The sequence below is a fragment of the Scyliorhinus canicula genome, chromosome 20 (assembly GCF_902713615.1).
Source record: "Scyliorhinus canicula chromosome 20, sScyCan1.1, whole genome shotgun sequence".
Classification (NCBI taxonomy): Eukaryota; Metazoa; Chordata; class Chondrichthyes; order Carcharhiniformes; family Scyliorhinidae; genus Scyliorhinus; species Scyliorhinus canicula.
Window position 1 is genome coordinate 85,430,870 of NC_052165.1, and position 22,539 is coordinate 85,453,408.

Here is a 22,539-nt window from a genome sequence, read left to right on the forward strand (position 1 = left end):
GTATCTGATCACCCTGTCAGAGGTGTGTTCTCTATATCAGTGTATCTGATCACCCTGTCAGAGGTGTTGTTCTTTATATCAGTGTATCTGATCACCCTGTCAGAGGTGTGTTCTCTATATCAGTGTGTCTGATCACCCTGTCAGAGGTGTGTTCTCTATATCAGTGTATCTGATCACCCTGTCAGAGGTGTGTTCTCTATATCAGTGTATCTGATCACCCTGTCAGAGGTGTTGTTCTCTATATCAGTCTATCTGATCACCCTGTCAGAGGTGTTCTCTATATCAGTGTATCAGATCACTGTCAGAGGTGTTGTTCTCTATATCAGTGTATCTGATCACCCTGTCAGAGGTGTGTTCTCTATATCAGTGTATCTGATCACCCTGTCAGAGGTGTTCTCTATATCAGTGTATCTGATCACCCTGTCAGAGGTGGTGTTCTCTATATCAGTGTATCTGATCACCCTGTCAGAGGTGTTCTCTATATCAGTGTATCTGATCACCCTGTCAGAGAAGGTGTTCTCTAAATCAGTGTATCTGATCACCCTGTCAGAGGTGTTGTTCTCTATATCAGTGTATCTGATCACCCTGTCAGAGGTGTTCTCTACATCAGTGTGTCTGATCACCCTGTCAGAGGTGTTCTCTATATCAGTGTATCTGATCACCCTGTCAGAGGTGTTGTTCTCTATATCAGTGTATCTGATCACCCTGTCAGAGGTGTTCTCTATATCAGTGTATATGATCACCCTGTCAGAGGTGGTGTTCTCTATATCAGTGTATATGATCACCCTGTCAGAGGTGATGTTCTCTATATCAGTGTATCTGATCACCCTGTCAGAGGTCTTCTCTATATCAGTGTATCTGATCACCCTGTCAGAGGTGATGTTCTCTATATCAGTGTATCTGATCACCCTGTCAGAGGTGATGTTCTCTATATCAGTGTATCTGATCACCCTGTCAGAGGTGTGTTCTCTATATCAGTGTATCTGATCACCCTGTCAGAGGTGATGTTCTCTATATCAGTGTATCTGATCACCCTGTCAGAGGTGTTGTTCTCTATATCAGTGTATCTGATCACCCTGTCAGAGGTGTTGTTCTCTATATCAGTGTATCTGATCACCCTGTCAGAGAAGGTGTTCTCTATATCAGTGTACCTGATCACCCTGTCAGAGGTGTTGTTCTCTATATCAGTGTATCTGATCACTCTGTCAGAGGTGTTGTTCTCTATATCAGTGTATCTGATCACCCTGTCAGAGAAGGTGTTCTCTAAATCAGTGTAGTTTGCGTTCATAAATCTTGGGTAGATCATTACCTTCTGGCTGCGAGGTAGCTGTCGAGCGCTCCCCCTCCTGTCCTGTGATATGTGTCCAGTGAACGTCTGCCTTGATTTCCAGAGGGTCAATGGGACTGATTATCTGTCGTATTCGAAGGGCTGAAGCTGCTTGACATGGCAGACAGTGCCAGAGTGGCAGCAGCATTGTTAGCACACAGCAGGAGACAGATTGAAAAAGAGAGAAAGATATAGTGAGGTACAGCACAGCAGGTAACGGGGAGAATTACAAAAACAGCAAGGGTACAAGCGCAGAGAGCAGCAAAGGAGGCTGGAGAAACAGAGCTGAAGATGCCAGAGGGAGCTTAATCTGGCGGTCAGATAATCAGGGCAATACCTTAGGGAGCTAAACCCTGGAGAACACAACCCCAGAGAGCTGAACCCCAGGGAGCTGAACCCCAGGGAACTGAACCCCAGGGAACTGAACCCCAGAGAGCTGAACTCCAGGGAGCTGAACCCCAGAGAGCTGAACCCCAGAGAGCTGAACCCCAGGGAACTGAACCCCAGAGAGCTGAACCCCAGGGAGCTGAACCCCAGAGAGCTGAACCCCAGGGAACTGAACCCCAGGGAACTGAACCCCAGAGAGCTGAACCCCAGAGAGCTGAACCCCAGAGAGCTGAACCCCAGGGAACTGAACCCCAGGGAACTGAACCCCAGAGAGCTGAACCCCAGAGAGCTGAACCCCAGGGAGCTGAACCCCAGAGAGCTGAACCCCAGGGAACTGAACCCCAGGGAGCTGAACCCCAGGGAACTGAACCCCAGAGAGCTGAACCCCAGAGAGCTGAACCCCAGGGAACTGAACCCCAGAGAGCTGAACCCCAGAGAGCTGAACCCCAGGGAGCTGAACCCCAAAGAGCTGAACCCCAGGGAACTGAACCCCAGGGAACTAAACCCCAGGGAACTGAACCCCAGAGAGCTGAACCCCAGAGAGCTGAACCCCAGAGAGCTGAACCCCAGGGAACTGAACCCCAGGGAACTGAACCCCAGGGAGCTGAACCCCAGAGAGCTGAACCCCAGGGAACTGAACCCCAGGGAACTGAACCCCAGAGAGCTGAACCCCAGGGAGCTGAACCCCAGGGAGTTGAACCCCAGGGAGCTGAACCCCAGGGAACTGGACCCCAGAGAGCTGAACCCCAAAGAGCTGAACCCCAGGGAGCTGAACCCCAGGGAACTGAACCCCAGAGAGCTGAACCCTGATGGTCTGGGCCTCGGGAATGCTGAACCCTGATGGTCTGGGCCTTGGGGAAGCTGAACCCTGATGGTCTGGGCCTTGGGGAAGCTGAACCCTGATGGTCTGGGCCTCGGAGATGCTGAAGTTCAGCGAGCTGAACCCTGATGGTCTGGGCCTTGCGGAAGGTGAACCCTGATGGTCGGTCTCGGGGGAGCTGAACCCTGATGGTCTGGGCCTTGGGGAAGCTGAACCCAGAGAGCTGAACCCTGATGGTCTGGGCCTCGGGGTAGCTGAACCCTGATGGTCTCGGCCTCGGGGAAGCTGAACTCTGATGGTCTGGGCCTCGGGGTAGCTGAAGTTCAGAGAGCTGAACCCTGATGGTCTGGGCCTTGGGTAAGCTGAACCCTGATGGTCTGGGCCTTGGGGAAACTGAACCCTGATGGTCTGGGCCTCGGGGAAGCTGAACCCTGATGGTCTGGGCCTCGGGGTAGCTGAAGTTCAGAGAGCTGAACCCTGATGGTCTGGGCCTCGGGGAAGCTGAACCCTGATGGTCTGGGCCTTGGGGAAGCTGAACCCTGATGGTCTGGGCCTCGGGGAAGCTGAACCCTGATGGTCTGGGCCTTGGGGAAGCTGAACCCTGATGGTCTGGGCCTCGGGAATGCTGAACCCTGATGGTCAGAGCCTCAGGGAAGTTGAACCCAGAGAGCTGAACCCTGATGGTCTGGGCCTTGCGGAAGGTGAACCCAGATGGTCTGGGCCTCAGGGAAGGTGAATCCCAGAGAGCTGAACCCTGATGGTCTGGGCCTTGCGGAAGCTGAATCCCAGAGAGCTGTATCCTGGTGGTCTGGGCCTTGGGGAAGCTGAACCCCGATGGTCTGGGCCTTGCGGAAGGTGAACCCTGATGGTCAGGGCCTTGCAGAAGCTGAACCCTGATGGTCTGGGCCTCGGGGAAGCTGAATCCTGATGGTCTGGGCCTTGCGGAAGCTGAACCCTGATGGTCTGGGCCTTGCGGAAGCTGAACCCTGATGGTCTGGGCCTCGGGGAAGCTGAACCCCGATGGTCTGGGCCTTGCGGAAGCTGAACCCTGATGGTCTGGGCCTTGCGGAAGCTGAACCCTGATGGTCTGGGCCTCGGGGAAGCTGAATCCTGATGGTCTGGGCCTCGGGGAAGCTGAACCCTGGTGGTCTGGGCCTTGGGGTAGCTGAACCCTGATGGTCTGGGCCTTGCGGAAGCTGAACCCGGATGGTCTGGGCCTTGGGGAAGCTGAACCCTGATGGTCTGGGCCTTGCGGAAGCAGAACCCTGATGGTCTGGGCCTTGGGGAAGCTGAACCCTGATGGTCTGGGCCTTGCGGAAGCTGAACCCTGATGGTCTGGGCCTCGGGGAAGCTGAACCCTGATGGTCTGGGCCTCGGGGAAGCTGAACCCTGGTGGTCTGGGCCTTGCGATAGCTGAACCCTGATGGTCTGGACCTTGCGGAAGCTGAACCCTGATGGTCTGGGCCTTGGGGAAGCTGATCCCTGATGGTCTGGGCCTTGCGGAAGCTGAACCCTGATGGTCTGGGCCTTGCGGAAGCTGAACCCGGATGGTCTGGGCCTTGCGGAAGCTGAATCCCAGAGAGCTGAACCCTGATGGTCTGGGCCTTGCGGAAGCTGAATCCCAGAGAGCTGAATCCTGGTGGTCTGGGCCTTGCGGAAGCTGAACCCGGATGGTCTGGGCCTCTGGGAAGCTGAACCCTGATGGTCTGGGCCTTGCGGAAGCTGAACCCTGATGGTCTGGGCCTTGCGGAAGCTGAACCCTGATGGTCTGGGCCTTGCGGAAGCTGAACCCGGATGGTCTGGGCCTTGCGGAAGCTGAATCCCAGAGAGCTGAACCCTGATGGTCTGGGCCTTGCGGAAGCTGAATCCCAGAGAGCTGATCCCTGATGGTCTGGGCCTTGCAGAAGCTGAACCCTGATGGTCTGGGCCTTGCGGAAGCTGAACCCTGATGGTCTGGGCCTTGGGGAAGCTGAACCCTGATGATCTAGGCCTCGGGGAAGCTGAAGTTCAAAGAGTGGGTGACTTGTATTTTGGCTCCACACTCTACGGATATTGAAATTCACAATTATGTCAGCTGGCATTGTCCATGGACATTTAGCCAGGTTTATGTTTCTGTTCCCTGTTCTGTATGCTCAGTCTCTCACTCTGCGACATTCTCATGTAATGTGACCCTGAGGCATAGCCCAGTGCAGCAGCTCCCCATGATACTAAACTCCGAGCTCCGGGTTGACTGTCGGTGCCAATACCCACGTACTGCCTGTCGGTGCCAATACCCACGTACTGCCTGTGACGTTAGGTGTACACAAAAGCAAAAAGGTTAGTTGCACCAGTGTTAAATTGCAGTCCACACAACATGCATACGGCCGAGTGTGCAGAGAACACAGCGCCCTGAACATTCCAGGACAGGCACCCCCACAGCTGCTCCTGTCAGAGGTCACAGTGCATCACAACAGCCACCCAGCCCCAATCTACTCAAACCTCCAGCACTGGCGAGCAATGTCTTTTCTTGCCAAACTCTCCAGCAGGGAGAGAGTTAATGAGAGCAGGAGAGCAGGTTCCAGTACGGCCAAATACAAAGGTGCCCAGTGTGCTCTGACGATCCAGACTTAGGTACCAGTGACAACTGTCAAACAGACCAGTGCCGTGAGATGGTCAGAGCTCTGTGACAACCCATGCCTCACACCAGTGGCCTGGTTAGACTCTCTGAGAGAACTGGTGCTGGGCGTGTGCACCTGAAACCTCACTGGGATACACTCTAGAGTGTTTTTTGGGTAATGATACTTTGCTGTAACCTCCTCCTGTGTGCTCCCCAATACAGCTTGTAGCATACAGGAAATACAGTTCACTCCTTTTAACTTGTTCTCGCTACAGGCATTTCAGGGAACCACAGTCTCCAGGGAGCATCCGCCTGTTTTAGCCACTTTCTTTTGGCCACGCTGATTAAATTTTACACAAGCCCAGCTGGAGTTCTCGCCCAATATTGTGACGGGTTCCCTGTTGCCTGCTTAAAGGGAGCGGATTGTATCTCACCAGATCTGTCAATTCAGGCACTTGGGGAGAAGCGAAGCAGATACCTCTGAATGAGGGGTTGTCCTCTTCATCAGATAGCTGATGGACCCAGAGCCCAAACTGGAGCTCCTTCTCCCAGGGACAGTACTCACCCTCTTCACACACACACACACACACACAAACAGCACAGACAAACACAGTCACACACACACACAGTCACACACACAAACATACACAGACAAACACAGTCACACACACACACAGACAAACACAGTCACACACACAAACAGCAGACAAACACAGTCACACACACACACAAACATACACAGACAAACACAGTCACACATACACACAGACAAACACACACCAACAAACACAGTCACACACACAAACACAGTCACACACAGACAGCCAGCACAGACAAACATACACAAACAGTCACACACACACAGACAACACAGTCACACACACGACAAACACACACAGACAACACAGTCACACACACACAGTCACACACACAGACAAACCCCAGACAAACACACACCGACAAACACACAGTCACAGACAAACACACAAATACACACAGACAGTCACACAGGTCACACACACAGACAAAAACATGGTCACACACACAGACAAACACACAGTCACACAGGGACGAACACACAGCCACACAGGGACAAACACAGCCACACAGGGACAAACACACACAGCCACATACACAGTCACACAGGGACACACAGGGACAAACACAGTCACACAGGGGGACACACACAGTCACACAGGGACAAATACACAGCCACACACACAATCACACAGGGACAAATACACAGCCGCACACACAGTCACACAGGAACAAATACACAGCCACACACACAGCCACACAGGGACAAACACAGCCACACAGGGACAAACACAGCCACACAGGGACAAACACACACAGCCACATACACAGTCACACAGGGACACACAGGGACAAACACAGTCACACAGGGGGACACACACAGTCACACAGGGACAAATACACAGCCACACACACAATCACACAGGGACAAATACACAGCCGCACACACAGTCACACAGGAACAAATACACAGCCACACACACAGCCACACAGGGACAAACACAGCCACACAGGGACAAACACACACAGCCACATACACAGTCACACAGGGACACACAGGGACAAACACAGTCACACAGGGGGACACACACAGTCACACAGGGACAAATACACAGCCACACACACAGTCACACAGGGACAAATACACAGCCACACACACAGCCACACACACAATCACACAGGGACAAATACACACAGTCATACAGGGACAAACAGACAGTTACATGCAGATACATTCATGCAGACACACACACACACACACACACACATACACACGGTGGGGTAGAGGAAAACAGGAAGTACAATCAGTGGATGAAATTCAGATCAGTTGATCCAGTAAAAAGATAGAGGGTGTGCTTATTAAAAGGAACTCTCAGTGAGTTGGAGAATTGTCCCCAATTGGGAACTAAAGTATATTCTCTGGCCTGGATTAACCTCCGTCAATCTGCCCCGAATAGTGTGACTTCCTCAAGGTGAACGAGGACAACCTGAGGGGTGATCTCGCACGGTGAACACATTTTCCCGAGCCCAGCGATATTGTCACGACTCGCCTCTTTCTTGCCTGCTGTGTCCTTGTGCAGCTGGGCCAGGGCAGGGCATGGGCCAGAAGCTCATTTCCCTCTTGACCCTAATTCCTACTGCGTCCTGGGACAGCAGCAGAGGCTGGAGCAATGGGCCGAGTGGTCAAGCCATGGAGGCAGAGGGTCAGCCTCGACTATGACCCTCACTCCCTACCAGAGCCGAGGTTGCAGATAACTGGCTTGTCAGACTGTTTCCTGCTCCTCCATCTGCCCAGAATGAATGGCCAAGACCTGGGAGTGAGCTGGAGCCCATCCAGGGGTTTGAATGAGCTTGATTCGGGTCAATGTAGGGTGGATTGGTGAGCTGAAACATCCCTCAGGAACATTGGTGTTAGTTAATGAAGATAGTGACAGACCAATGGAACTCAGGGCTGAGTGGCAAGGATGAAAGAGTAATGTACCCATCAAACACAACCTTCAGCATTAAACAAAATGCAGAAAATGCTCCCTAAACTCCACCATGATCTCAACAGGAGATCTGTCGAAAACCAGGAGAAACCTTGAGAGTCAAAGAACAAACCTTCATGATACACCATACCCATGATTTATCTCCAACCCAATTGACATGGCAATCACAATCCCATGAAGACCATCCCATCCCTAATAAGGTAGGTGAACTTGGAGCGTGGATTGGTACTTGGGACTACGATGTTGTGGCCATTTCGGAGACATAGTTAGAACAGGGACAAGAATCGTTGTTGCAAGTTCCGGGTATAGATGTTTCAGTAAGAGTAGGGAAGGTGGTAAAAGAGGTGGAGGAGTAGCATTGTTAATCAAGGATAGTTTAACGGTTGCAGAAAGGCAGTTCAAAGGGGAACTGCCTACTGAGTTTGGATGGGGCAGTTTTTGTACAGTGTGTGCAGGAGGGTTTCCTGACACAATATATGGATAGGCAACAAGAGAAGGGGCCACATTGGATTTGGTACTGGGTACTGAACCTTGCCAAGTGCTAGATTTGTTTGTGGGAGAGCACTTTGGAGATAGTGACCACAATTGCAATGGAGAGGGAGAGGGCTATACGGCAGGGCAAGGTTTATAATTGGGGGAGGGGTAATTATGAGGCGATTAGGCAAGAATTAGGGAGCATAAGATGGGAACAGAAACTGTCAGGGAAAGGCACAAATGAAAAGTGGAGCTTGTTCAAGGAACAAATACTGCGTGTCCTTGATAGGTATGTCCCTGTCAGGCAGGGAGGAAATGGCCATGTGAGGGAACCACGGTTCACAAAAGAGGTTGAATGTCTTGTCAAGAGGAAAAAGGAAGAGTATGTCAGGATAAGAAAACAAGGTTCAGTTGGGTCGCTCGAGGGTTACAAAGTAGCAAGGAATGAGCTAAAAAAAAGGGCTTAGGAGAGCTAGGAGGGGGCATGAGAAGTCCTTGGCAGGTCGGATGAAGGAAAATCCCTAGGCTTTTTACTCTTATGTGAGAAATAAAAGAATGACCAGGGTGAGGGTCGGGCCGGTCAAGGACAGTAGTGGGAACTTATGCATGGAGTCAGAAGAAATAGAAGGGGCGTTGAATGAATACTTTTCTTCAGTGTTCACCAAGGAGAGGGGCCATGTTTTTGAGGATGAGAGTGTGATACAGGCGGGTAGGCTGGAGGAGGTAGATGTTCTGAGGAAGGATGTACTAGCAATTTTGAAAAACCTGAGGGTTGACAAGTCCCCTGGGCCAGATGGGATATATCCAAGGATTCTTTGGGAGGCAAGGGATGAGATTGCAGAGCCTTTGGCTTTGATATTTGGGTCCTCACTGTCCACGGGGATAGTGCCAGAGGACTGGAGAGTGGTGACTATTGTTCCTCTGTTCAAGAAAGGGAATAGGAATGACCCTGGTAATTATAGGCCAGTTAGTCTTACTTCGGTAAGTTAATGGAAAGGATCCTGAAGGATAGGATTAATGACCATTTGGAAAGATGCAGCTTAATCCGGGATAGTCAACACGGATTCGTGAAGGGTACGTCTTGCCTCACAAATTTGACTGAATTCTTTGAGGAGGTAACTAAGTGTGTAGATGAAGGTAGAGCAGTTGATGTTGCATACATGGATTTTAGTAAGGCGTTTCATAAGGTTCCCCATGGTCGGTTCATGAAGAAAGTAAGGAGGTGTGGGATAGAGGGAAATTTGGCCAATTGGATAAGTAACTGGCTATCACATAGAAGGCAGAGGGTGGTGGTGGATGGAAAATTTTCAGACTGGAGACCAGTTACCAGCGGTGTACCACAGGGATCAGTGCTGGGTCCTCTGCTATTTGTGATTTTTATCAATGACTTGGAGGAGGTGGGCTGAAGGGCGGGTCAGTAAATTTGCTGATGACACCAAGATTGGTGGAGTAGTGGATGAGGTGGAGGGCTGTTGTCGGCTGCAAAGAGACATTGATAGGATGCAGAGCTGGGCCGAAAAATGGCAGACAGAGACAGAGAGCGCACACAGTAAGCGAGCACTTTTCCAGGAGACACATCTGGAGTGAGACTCATACAGAGTGGGAGATTGAAACTTGGTAATTTGGTGCAGTGAGGTAATTCGGTGCAGAGTGTGAGGAGGTGCTTTTTAACCCTGGTAAGTGACTGGTAAGTAGTCTCTCTTTTTCTTTTCATTGTCTAATTTATTTATTTTTATTTTGAAATTCTAGTTGTTTAAGTTTACCTAGGGTTTAAAACATGGCAGGAGATCCCAGACCCGTGTCATGCTCCTCGTGTGCGATGTGGGAGCTCAGGGACACGTCCACTGTCCCTGGCTCCTTCACGTGCAAGAAGTGTGTTCAGTTGCAGCTCTTGTTAGACCGCTTGACGGCTCTGGAGCTGCGGATGGACTCACTTTGGAGCATCCGCGATGCTGAGGAGGTCGTGGATAGCACGTTTAGCGAGTTGGTCACACCGCAGGTGAAGGTTACTGAGGGAGATAGAAAATGGGTGACCAAAAGAAAGAGCAAGAGTAGGAAGGCAGTGCAGGTGTCCCCTGCGGTCATCTCCCTGCAAAACAGATATACCGCTTTGGATACTGTTGAGGAAGATGGCTCACCAGGGGAAGGCAGCAGCAGCCAGGTTCATGGCACCGTGGCTGGCTCTGCTGCACAGCAGGGCAGGACGAAAAATGGCAGGGCAATAGTGATAGGGGACTCGATCGTAAGGGGAATAGACAGGCGGTTCTGTGGACGCAATCGAGACTCCAGGATGGTATGTTGCCTCCCTGGTGCAAGGGTCAAGGATGTCTCGGAGCGGCTGCAGGACATTCTGGGAGGGGGGAGGGTGAACAGCCAGCTGTCGTGGTGCACATAGGCACCAACGATATAGGTAAAAAACGGGATGAGGTCCTACAAGCGGAATTCAGGGAGTTAGGAGTTATACTAAAAAGTAAGACCTCAAAGGTAGTAATCTCAGGATTGCTACCAGTGCCACGAGCTAGTCAGAGTAGGAATGTCAGGATAGATAGGATGAATGCGTGGCTCGAGAGATGGTGCAAGAGGGAGGGATTCAAATTCCTGGGGCATTGGGACCGGTTCTGGGGGAGGTGGGACCAGTACAAACCGGACGGTCTGCACTTGGCCAGGACTGGAACCGATGTCCTAGGGGGGGTGTTTTATAGAGCTGTTGGGGAGGGTTTAAACTAATGTGGCAGGGGGATGGGAACCAATGCTGGAAGTTGGAAGGTAGTAAAACAGGGACAGAAACAAAAGGAAGTAAGGGGAAAAGTGCAAGGCAGAGAAGACATAGTCAGAAATCCATAAGGGCGACAGTACAAGGTACAGTGACTTAGGGGAGCACAGTGAATAGGCCCAGTAATAACAAAAGGAATAAAACTGGAGATGTTAAGATTCAAAACAGAGGTAAAAAAACCAACAGAAGTGTTCTTTACCTGAATGCTCGTAGTATTCGGAATAAAGTAAATGAGTTGGTGGCACAAATCATCGTAAATGACTATGATTTAGTGGCCATTACTGAAACATGGTTAAAGGATGGTCACGACTGGGAGTTAAATATCCGAGGGTATCAAACTATTCGGAAGGACAGAGTGGATGGTAAGGGAGGTGGTGTTGCTCTGTTATTTAAGGATGACATCCGGGCAATAGTAAGGGATGACATCGGTGTTATGGAGGATAAGGTTGAATCCATTTGGGTGGAAATCAGGAATAGTAAGGCAAAAAAGTCACTGATAGGAGTAGTCTATCGGCCACCAAATAGTAACGAGATGGTGGGGCAGGCAATAAACAAAGAAATAACGTATGCATGTAGAAATGGTACAGCAGTTATCATGGGGGATTTTAATCTACATGTCGATTGGTTTAACCAGGTCAGTCAAGGCAACCGTGAGGAGGAGTTTATAGAATGTATCCGCAATAGTTTCCTAGAACAGTATGTAATGGAACCTACGAGGGAACAAGCGGTCCTAGATCTTGTCCTGTGTAATGAGACAGGATTGATTCATGATCTCATAGTTAGGGATCCTCTTGGAAGGAGCGATCACAATATGGTGGAATTTAAAATACAGATGGAGGGTGAGAAAGTAAAATCAAATACTAGTGTTTTGTGTTTAAACAAAGGAGATTACAAGGGGATGAGAGAAGAACTAGCTAAGGTAGACTGGGAGCTAAGACTTTATGGTGGAACAGTTGAGGAACAGTGGAGAACCTTCCAAGCGATTTTTCACAGTGCTCAGCAAAGGTTTATACCAACAAAAAGGAAGGACGGAAGAAAGAGGGAAAATCGACCGTGGATATCTAAGGAAATAAGGGAGAGTATCAAATTGAAGGAAAAAGCATATAAAGTGGCAAAGATTGCTGGGAGATTAGAGGACTGGGAAATCTTTAGGGGGCAACAGAAAGCTACTAAAAAAGCTATAAAGAAGAGTAAGATAGAGTATGAGAGTAAACTTGCTCAGAATATAAAAACAGACAGTAAAAGTTTTTACAAATATATAAGACAAAAAAGAGTGGCTAAGGTAAATATTGGTCCTTTAGAGGATGAGAAGGGAGTTTTAATAATGGGAAATGAGGAAATGACTGAGGAACTGAACAGGTTTTTTGGGTCGGTCTTCACAGTGGAAGACACAAATAACATGCCAGCGACTGATAGAAATGAGGCTATGACAGGTGAGGACCTTGAGAGGATTGTTATCACTAAGGAGGGAGTGATGGGCAAGCTAATGGGGCTAAAGGTAGACAAGTCTCCTGGCCCTGATGGAATGCATCCCAGAGTGCTAAAAGAGATGGCTAGGGAAATTGCAGATGCACTAGTGATAATTTACTGAAATTCACTAGACTCTGGGGTGGTCCCGGTGGATTGGAAATTAGCAAACGTGACGCCACTGTTTAAAAAAAGGAGGTAGGCAGAAAGCAGGAAATTATAGGCCAGTGAGTTTAACTTCGGTAATAGGGAAGATGCTGGAATCTATCATCAAGGAAGAAATTGCGAGGCATCTGGATAGAAATTGTCCCATTGGGCAGACGCAGCATGGGTTCGTAAAAGGCAGGTCATGCCTAACTAATTTAGTGGAATTTTTTGAGGACATTACCAGTGCAGTAGATAACGGGGAGCCAATGGATGTGGTATATCTGGATTTCCAGAAAGCCTTTGACAAGGTGCCACACAAAAGGTTGCTGCATAAGATAAAGATGCATGGCATTAAGGGTAAAGTAGTAGCATGGATAGAGGATTGGTTAATTAATAGAAAGCAAAGAGTTGGGATAAATGGGTGTTTCTCTGGTTGGCAATCAGTAGCTAGTGGCGTCCCTCAGGGATCCGTGTTGGGCCCACAATTGTTCACAATTTACATTGATGATTTGGAGTTGGGGACCAAGGGCAATGTGTCCAAGTTTGCAGATGACACTAAGATGAGTGGTAAAGCGAAAAGTGCAGAGGATAGGGGCAGCAGGGTAGCATGGTGGTTAGCATAAATGCTTCACAGCTCCAGGGTCCCAGGTTCGATTCCCGGCTGGGTCACTGTCTGTGTGGAGTCTGCACGTCCTCCCCCTGTGTGCGTGGGTTTCCTCCGGGTGCTCCGGTTTCCTCCCACAGTCCAAAGATGTGCGGGTTAGGTGGATTGGCCATGCTAAATTGCCCGTAGTGTCCTAATAAAAGTAAGGTTAAGGGGGGGGTTGTTGGGTTACGGGTATAGGGTGGATACGTGGGTTTGAGTAGGGTGATCATGGCTCGGCACAACATTGAGGGCCGAAGGGCCTGTTCTGTGCTGTACTGTTCTATGTTCTATGTTCTATGATACTGGAAGTCTGCAGAGGGATTTGGATAGGTTAAGTGAATGGGCTCGGGTCTGGCAGATGGAATACAATGTTGACAAATGTGAGGTTATCCATTTTGGTAGGAATAACAGCAAACGGGATTATTATTTAAACGATAAAATATTAAAGCATGCCGCTGTTCAGAGAGACTTGGGTGTGCTAGTGCATGAGTCACAGAAGGTTGGTTTACAAGTGCAACAGGTGATTAAGAAGGCAAATGGAATTTTGTCCTTCATTGCTAGAGGGATGGAGTTTAAGACTAGCGAGGTTATGTTGCAATTGTATAAGGTGTTAGTGCGGCCACACCTGGAGTATTATGTTCAGTTTTGGTCTCCTTACTTGAGAAAGGACGTACTGGCGCTGGAGGGTGTGCAGAGGAGATTCACTAGGTTAATCCCAGAGCTGAAGGGGTTGGATTATGAGGAGAGGTTGAGTAGACTGGGACTGTACTCGTTGGAATTTAGAAGGATGAGGGGGGATCTTATAGAAACATTTAAAATTATGAAGGGAATAGATAGGATAGATGCGGGCAGGTTGTTTCCACTGGCGGGTGACAGCAGAACTAGGGGGCATAGCCTCAAAATAAGGGGAAGTAGATTTAGGACTGAGTTTAGGAGGAACTTCTTCACCCAAAGGGTTGTGAATCTATGGAATTCCTTGCCCAGTGAAGCAGTTGAGGCTCCTTCATTACATGTTTTTAAGGTAAAGATAGATAGTTTTTTGAAGAATAAAGGGATTAAGGGTTATGGTGTTCGGGCCGGAAAGTGGAGCTGAGTCCACAAAAGATCAGCCATGATCTAATTGAATGGCGGAGCAGGCTCGAGGGGCCAGATGGCCTACTCCTGCTCCTAGTTCTTATGTTCTTATGTAACCCTGATAAGTGCGAGATGATTCATTTTGGTAGAAAAAATTTGAATGCGGATTACAGGGTCAACAGCAGGGTTCTGAGGAATGTGGAGGAACAGAGAGATCTTGGGGTTCATGTCCACAGATCCCGGAAGGTTGCCACTCCCCGGACAGGCGCCGGAATGTGGCGACTAGGGGCTTTTCACAGTAACTTCATTGAAGCCTACTCGTGACAATAAGCGATTTTCATTTCATTTTCATTTCAAGTGGATAGAGCCGTGAAGAAGGCTTATAGTGCGTTAGCGTTTATTAACAGGAGGCTTGAGTTTAAGAGTCGTGGGGATATGCTGCAACTGTACATGACCCTGGTGAGACCACATTTGGAGTATTGTGTGCAGTTCTGGTCACCTCATTACTGGAAGGATGTGGAAGCATTGGAAAGGGTGCAAAGGAGATTTACCAGGATGCTGCCTGGTTTGCAGGATAGGTTTTATGAGGAAAGCTTGAGGGAGCTAGGGCTTTTCTCTTTGGAGCGTAGGAGGATGAGAGGCGAGTTAATTGAGATTTGTAAGATGATGAGAGGGACAGATAGAGTGGACGTTCAGAGACTATTTTCTCGGGTGGATGTTACAAGGGGGCATAACTAAAAGATTCAGGGTGGGAGATATAGGAGGGATGTCCGAGGTAGGCTCTTTACTCAGCGAATGGTTAGGGTGTGGAATGGACTGCCTGCTGTGATAGTGGAGTCGGACACTTTCAAGCGGTTATTGGATAGGCACATGGAGCACACCAGAATGACAGGGAGTGGGATAGCTTGATCTTGGTTTCGGACAATGCTCGGCACAACATCGAAGGCCGAAGGGCCTGTTCTATGTTATAAGACAGAGGAGCAAATAGCACTTCAAATCACAGAACTTAGCACTCAGAGATACACAAGGTCACACAGCCAATTGAAAAACATCCGTTGCACCCGAAGCGTTCTGTCAAAACTCACCCTAATCCTCCCAATAAACCTCATCTCCCCAACACATTAATCCTGAACCCCATCTCCCCAACACATTAACCCTGAACCCCATCTCCCCAACACGTTAACCCTGAACCCCATCTCCCCGACACATTAACCCCATCCCCCCGACACATTAACCCCATCTCCCCAACACATTAACCCTGAACCCCATCTCCCCAACACATTAACCCTGAACCCCATCTCCCCAACACATTAACCCTGAACCCCATCCCCCCGACACATTAACCCTGAACCCCATCTCCCCAACACATTAACCCTGAACCCCATCTCCCCAACACATTAACCCTGAACCCCATCTCCCCAACACATTAACCCTGATCCCCATCTCCCCAACACATTAACCCTGAACCCCATCTCCCCAACACATTAACCCTGAACCCCATCTCCCCGACACATTAACCCTGAACCCCATCTCCCCAACACATTAACCCTGAACCCCATCTCCCCAACACATTAACCCTGAACCCCGTCTCCCCAACACATTAACCCTGAACCCCGTCTCCACAACACATTAACCCTGAACCCCATCTCCCCAACACATTAACCCTGAACCCCGTCTCCCCAACACATTAACCCTGAACCCCATCTCCCCAACACATTAACCCTGAACCCCATCTCCCCAACACATTAACCCTGAACCCCATCCCCCCAACACATTAACCCTGAACCCCATCTCCCCAACACATTAACCCTGAACCCCATCTCCCCGACACATTAACCCTGAACCCCATCTCCCCAACACATTAACCCTGAACCCCATCTCCCCAACACATTAACCCTGAACCCCATCTACTCAACACATTAACCCTGAACCCCATCTCCCCAACACATTAACCCTGAACCCCATCTACTCAACACATTAACCCTGAACCCCATCTCCCCAACACATTAACCCTGAACCCCATCCCCCGACACATTAACCCCATCTCCCGAAGACATTAACCCCATCTCCCCGACACATTAACCCTGAACCCCATCTCCCCGACACATTAACCCTGAACCCCATCTCCCCAACACATTAACCCTGAACCCCATCTCCCCGACACATTAACCCTGAACCCCCATCTCCCCAACACATTAACCCTGATCCCCATCTCCCCAACACATTAACCCTGAACCTCATCTCCCCGACACATTAACCCTGAACCTCATCTCCCCGACACATTAACCCTGAACCCCCATCTCCCCAACACATTAACCCTGATCCCCATCTCCCCAACACGTTAACCCTGAACCCCATCCCCCGACACATTAACCCTGAACCCCATCTCTCCAACACATTAACCCTGAGCCCCATCTCCCCGACACATTAACCCTGATCCCCATCTCCCCGACACATTAACCCTGAACGTCATCTCCCTGACACATTAACCCTGAACCCCATCTCCCCAACACATTAATCCTGATCCCCATCTCCCCAACACATTAACCCTGAACCCCATCTCCCCAACACATTAACCCTGAACCCCATCTCCCCAACACATTAACCCTGAACCCCTTCTCCCCAACACATTAATCCTGATCCCCATCTCCCCAACACATTAACCCTGAACCCCATCTCCCCAACACATTAACCCTGAACCCCATCTCCCCAACACATTAACCCTGAACCCCATTTCCCGACACATTAACCCTGAACCCCATCTCCCCAACACATTAACCCTGAACCCCATTTCCCGACACATTAACCCTGAACCCCATCTCCCCAACACATTAACCCTGAACCCCATTTCCCGACACATTAACCCTGATCCCCATCTCCCCAACACATTAACCCTGATCCCCATCTCCCCAACACATTAACCCTGAACCCCATCTCCCCAACACATTAACCCTGAACCCCATCTCCCCAACACATTAACCCTGAACCCCATTTCCCGACACATTAACCCTGAACCCCATCCCCCCGACACATTAACCCCATCTCCCCAACACATTAACCCTGAACCCCATCTCCCCAACACATTAACCCTGAACCCCATCTCCCCAACACATTAACCCTGATCCCCATCTCCCCAACACATTAACCCCATCCCCCCGACACATTAACCCTGAACCCCATCTCCCCAACACATTAACCCTGAACCCCATCTCCCCAACACATTAACCCTGAACCCCATCTCCCCAACACATTAACCCTGATCCCCATCTCCCCAACACATTAACCCTGAACCCCATCCCCCCGACACATTAACCCCATCCCCCCGACACATTAACCCTGAACCCCATCTCCCCGACACATTAACCCTGAACCCCATCTCCCCAACACATTAACCCTGAACCCCATCTCCCCGACACATTAACCCTGAACCCCCATCTCCCCAACACATTAACCCTGATCCCCATCTCCCCAACACATTAACCCTGAACCTCATCTCCCCGACACATTAACCCTGAACCTCATCTCCCCGACACATTAACCCTGAACCCCCATCTCCCCAACACATTAATCCTGATCCCCATCTCCCCAACACATTAACCCTGATCCCCATCTCCCCAACACATTAACCCTGAACCCCATTTCCCGACACATTAACCCTGAACCCCATCTCCCCAACACATTAACCCTGATCCCCATCTCCCCAACACATTAACCCTGAACCCCATCTCCCCAACACATTAACCCTGAACCCCATTTCCCGACACATTAACCCTGATCCCCATCTCCCCAACACATTAACCCTGATCCCCATCTCCCCAACACATTAACCCTGAACCCCATCTCCCCAACACATTAACCCTGAACCCCATCTCCCCAACACATTAACCCTGAACCCCATTTCCCGACACATTAACCCTGAACCCCATCCCCCCGACACATTAACCCCATCTCCCCAACACATTAACCCTGAACCCCATCTCCCCAACACATTAACCCTGAACCCCATCTCCCCAACACATTAACCCTGAACCCCATCCCCCCAACACATTAACCCTGAACCCCATCCCCCCGACACATTAACCCTGAACCCCATCTCCCCAACACATTAACTCTGAACCCCATCTCCCCAACACATTAACCCTGAACCCCATCTCCCCAACACATTAACCCTGATCCCCATCTCCCCAACACATTAACCCTGAACCCCATCTCCCCAACACATTAACCCTGAACCCCATCTCCCCGACACATTAACCCTGAACCCCATCTCCCCAACACATTAACCCTGAACCCCATCTCCCCAACACATTAACCCTGAACCCCGTCTCCCCAACACATTAACCCTGAACCCCGTCTCCACAACACATTAACCCTGAACCCCATCTCCCCAACACATTAACCCTGAACCCCGTCTCCCCAACACATTAACCCTGAACCCCATCTCCCCAACACATTAACCCTGAACCCCATCTCCCCAACACATTAACCCTGAACCCCATCCCCCCAACACATTAACCCTGAACCCCATCTCCCCAACACATTAACCCTGAACCCCATCTCCCCGACACATTAACCCTGAACCCCATCTCCCCAACACATTAACCCTGAACCCCATCTCCCCAACACATTAACCCTGAACCCCATCTACTCAACACATTAACCCTGAACCCCATCTCCCCAACACATTAACCCTGAACCCCATCTACTCAACACATTAACCCTGAACCCCATCTCCCCAACACATTAACCCTGAACCCCATCCCCCGACACATTAACCCCATCTCCCGAAGACATTAACCCCATCTCCCCGACACATTAACCCTGAACCCCATCTCCCCAACACATTAACCCTGAACCCCATCTCCCCGACACATTAACCCTGAACCCCCATCTCCCCAACACATTAACCCTGATCCCCATCTCCCCAACACATTAACCCTGAACCTCATCTCCCCGACACATTAACCCTGAACCTCATCTCCCCGACACATTAACCCTGAACCCCCATCTCCCCAACACATTAACCCTGATCCCCATCTCCCCAACACATTAATCCTGAACCCCATCTCCCCGACACATTAACCCTGATCCCCATCTCCCCAACACATTAACCCTGAACCCCATTTCCCGACACATTAACCCTGAACCCCATCTCCCCAACACATTAACCCTGAACCCCATATCCCCAACACATTAACCCTGATCCCCATCTCCCCAACACATTAACCCTGAACCCCATTTCCCGACACATTAACCCTGAACCCCATCTCCCCAACACATTAACCCTGAACCCCATCTCCCCAACACATTAACCCTGAACCTCATCCCCCCAACACATTAACCCTGAACCCCATCCCCCCGACACATTAACCCTGAACCCCATTTCCCGACACATTAACCCTGATCCCCATCTCCCCAACACATTAACCCTGATCCCCATCTCCCCAACACATTAACCCTGAACCCCATCTCCCCAACACATTAACCCTGAACCCCATCTCCCCAACACATTAACCCTGAACCCCATTTCCCGACACATTAACCCTGAACCCCATCTCCCCGACACATTAACCCTGATCCCCATCTCTCCAACACATTAACCCTGAACCCCATTTCCCGACACATTAACCCTGAACCCCATCTCCCCAACACATTAACCCTGATCCCCATCTCCCCAACACATTAACCCTGAACCCCATCTCCCCAACACATTAACCCTGAACCCCATCTACCCAACACATAACCCTGAACCCCATCTGCCCAACACATTAACCCTGATCCCCATCTCCCCAACACATTAACCCTGAACCCCATCTCCCCAACACATTAACCCTGAACCCCATCTCCCCAACACATTAACCCTGAACCCCATCTCCCCGACACATTAACCCTAAACCCCATCTCCCCAACACATTAACCCTGAACCCCATCTCCCCAACACATTAACCCTGAACCCCATCTCCCCGACACATTAACCCTCAACCCCATCTCCCCAACACATTAACCCTGAACCCCATCTCCCCGACACATTAACCCTGAACCCCATCCCCCCGACACATTAACCCTCAACCCCATCTCCCCAACACATTAACCCTGAACCCCATCCCCAACACATTAACCCTAAACCCCATCTCCCCGACACATTAACCCTGAACCCCCATCTCCCCAACACATTAACCCTGATGCCCATCTCCCCAACACATTAACCCTCAACCCCATCTCCCCAACACATTAACCCTGAACCCCATCTCCCCAACACATTAACCCTGAACCCCATCTCCCCAACACATTAACCCTGATCCCCATCTCCCCGACACATTAACCCTGATCCCCATCTCCCCAACACATTAACCCTGAACCCCATCTCCCCGTCACATTAATCCTGAACCCCATCTCCCCAACACATTAACCTTGAACCCCATCTCCCCAACACATTAACCCTGATCCCCATCTCCCCGACACATTAACCCTGAACCCCATCTCCCCAACACATTAACCCTGAACCCCATCTCCCCAACACATTAACCCTGAACCCCATCTCCCCGTCACATTAATCCTGAACCCCATCTCCCCAACACATTAACCCTGAACCCCATCTCCCCAACACATTAACCCTGAACCCCATCTCCCCCACACATTAACCCTGAACCCCATCTCCACAACACATTAACCCTGAACCCCATCTCATCAGTACCTTTAACACCAATTGATGATTTGTGGGGAGGCAGTGGCGTAGTGGTGCTGTCACTGGACTAGTTAGCCAGAGCCCCAGATTAATGCTGCGGGGACCCAGGTTCAAATCCCACCACTGCAGGTGGTGAAATTTGAATTCAGTAAAAATCTGGGATGTCGGGACCTGCTCAATCGTCGCTCAGTGCACCGCACAGGGGAGCTGCAGCATTGTAACCCATTGCTTGTCCCCATTGCTCTTCCCCACTGCTCTTCCCCATTGCTCTTCCCCACTGCTCTTCCCCATTTAAAGGACTTGTCTTCCTTCTCTGAACCCGCCCTGGATGAGCCTCAGTGGGTCAGTCCATCTGGTGCCTCTGCCTGACATTAACATCCCCACCTCAAATACGTAACTCTCCCAATAAAACAATAACACTCACCGTAACTGGATTCAGATTGCTCCTCTGCCTCATCCTCTCCCTCACTGTCTCCATCCAGGTCTCCCTTCAGCAAACGATGAATTCTCACAGCTTCTATCCAGGGGACACCACCCAGGTCCGACGGAGCCAGTACACCTTCCTCCTCCTCCTCTTCCATTTCATACTCCGAGCTACTGCAACTAAACTCAAACAGACCCTTTTGTCAGAGTTGCCGTGTCAGCGTATTGAGGTATAACACATGTAGCAGAGGATAAATCAGCCCAGTACACAGGGACTGTAACACACTCACAGGAACTAGACAAGATGAGATAGGACAAGACACAGCCAGACACAATTAAACAGGAACTAAACATAGACAGACACAGAACCATAGTAAATAGAAGCAGGAGGCCGTTCATTCTGATCCATGGCTCATCATCAAGTTCAATGCACTGATCCGGTCTTCCTCCCAGATCAAAGAACGAAGAAAGAAAAGTACAGCACACAAACAGGCCCTTGGGCCCTCCAAGCCTGCGCTGACCACGCTGCCCGTCTAACCTTTTTAAAAAAAATTTAGATTACCCAATTATTTTTTCCAATTAAGGGGCAATTTAGCGTGGCCAATCCACCTACTCTGCACATTTTTGGGTTGTGGGGGCGAAACCCACACAGACACGGGGAGAATGTGCAAACTCCACACGGACAGTGACCCAGAGCCGGGATCGAACCTGGGACCTCAGCGCCGTGAGGCGGTTCTGCTAACCACTAGGCCACCGTGCTGCCCCTGCCCGTCTAACCTAAAATCTTGTGCATTTCCCATCCTACTCATGTATTTGTCAAGACACCCCTTAAATCTCACTGTCGTACCTGCCTTCAGCACCTCCTCCAGCAGCGATGCCAGGCACTACCACCCTCTGTGTTAGAAAAAAACTTCCCTTGCACAGGTGGCACAGTGGTTGGCACTGTTGTTTCACAGCTCCAGGGTTCCGGATTCGGTTCCGGCTTGGGTCACTGTCTGTGCAGAGTCTGCACGCTCTCCCTGTGTCTGCGTGGGTTTCCTTCGGGTGCTCCGGTTTCCTCCCAAAGTCCAAAGACGTGCAGGTTAGGTGGACTGGTAACTCTAAATTGCCCTTAGTGTCCAAAATGTTAGGTGGGGTTGCTGGGTTACGGGGATAGGGTGGAGGTGTGGTCTTAGGTGGGGTGGTCTTTCAGGGG

General features: G+C 50.2%; 1 protein-coding gene across 1 annotated transcript in view; it reads right to left on the reverse strand.

Annotated features, from left to right (window-relative positions):
- The window catches only part of LOC119955276 (F-actin-monooxygenase MICAL3-like), a 179,781-nt gene extending 158,257 nt beyond the window's left edge, over window positions 1-21,524 (reverse strand). The window contains exons 1-2 of the mRNA XM_038781347.1: window positions 21,346-21,524; window positions 1,310-1,435 (exon numbers count right to left, since the gene is read on the reverse strand). Of these exons, the coding sequence (XP_038637275.1) occupies window positions 1,310-1,435; window positions 21,346-21,502 (283 nt within the window). The 5' untranslated portion in view covers window positions 21,503-21,524. The remainder of the gene's footprint in view (window positions 1-1,309; window positions 1,436-21,345) is intronic.
- Between the last annotated feature and the right edge of the window lie 1,015 nt (window positions 21,525-22,539).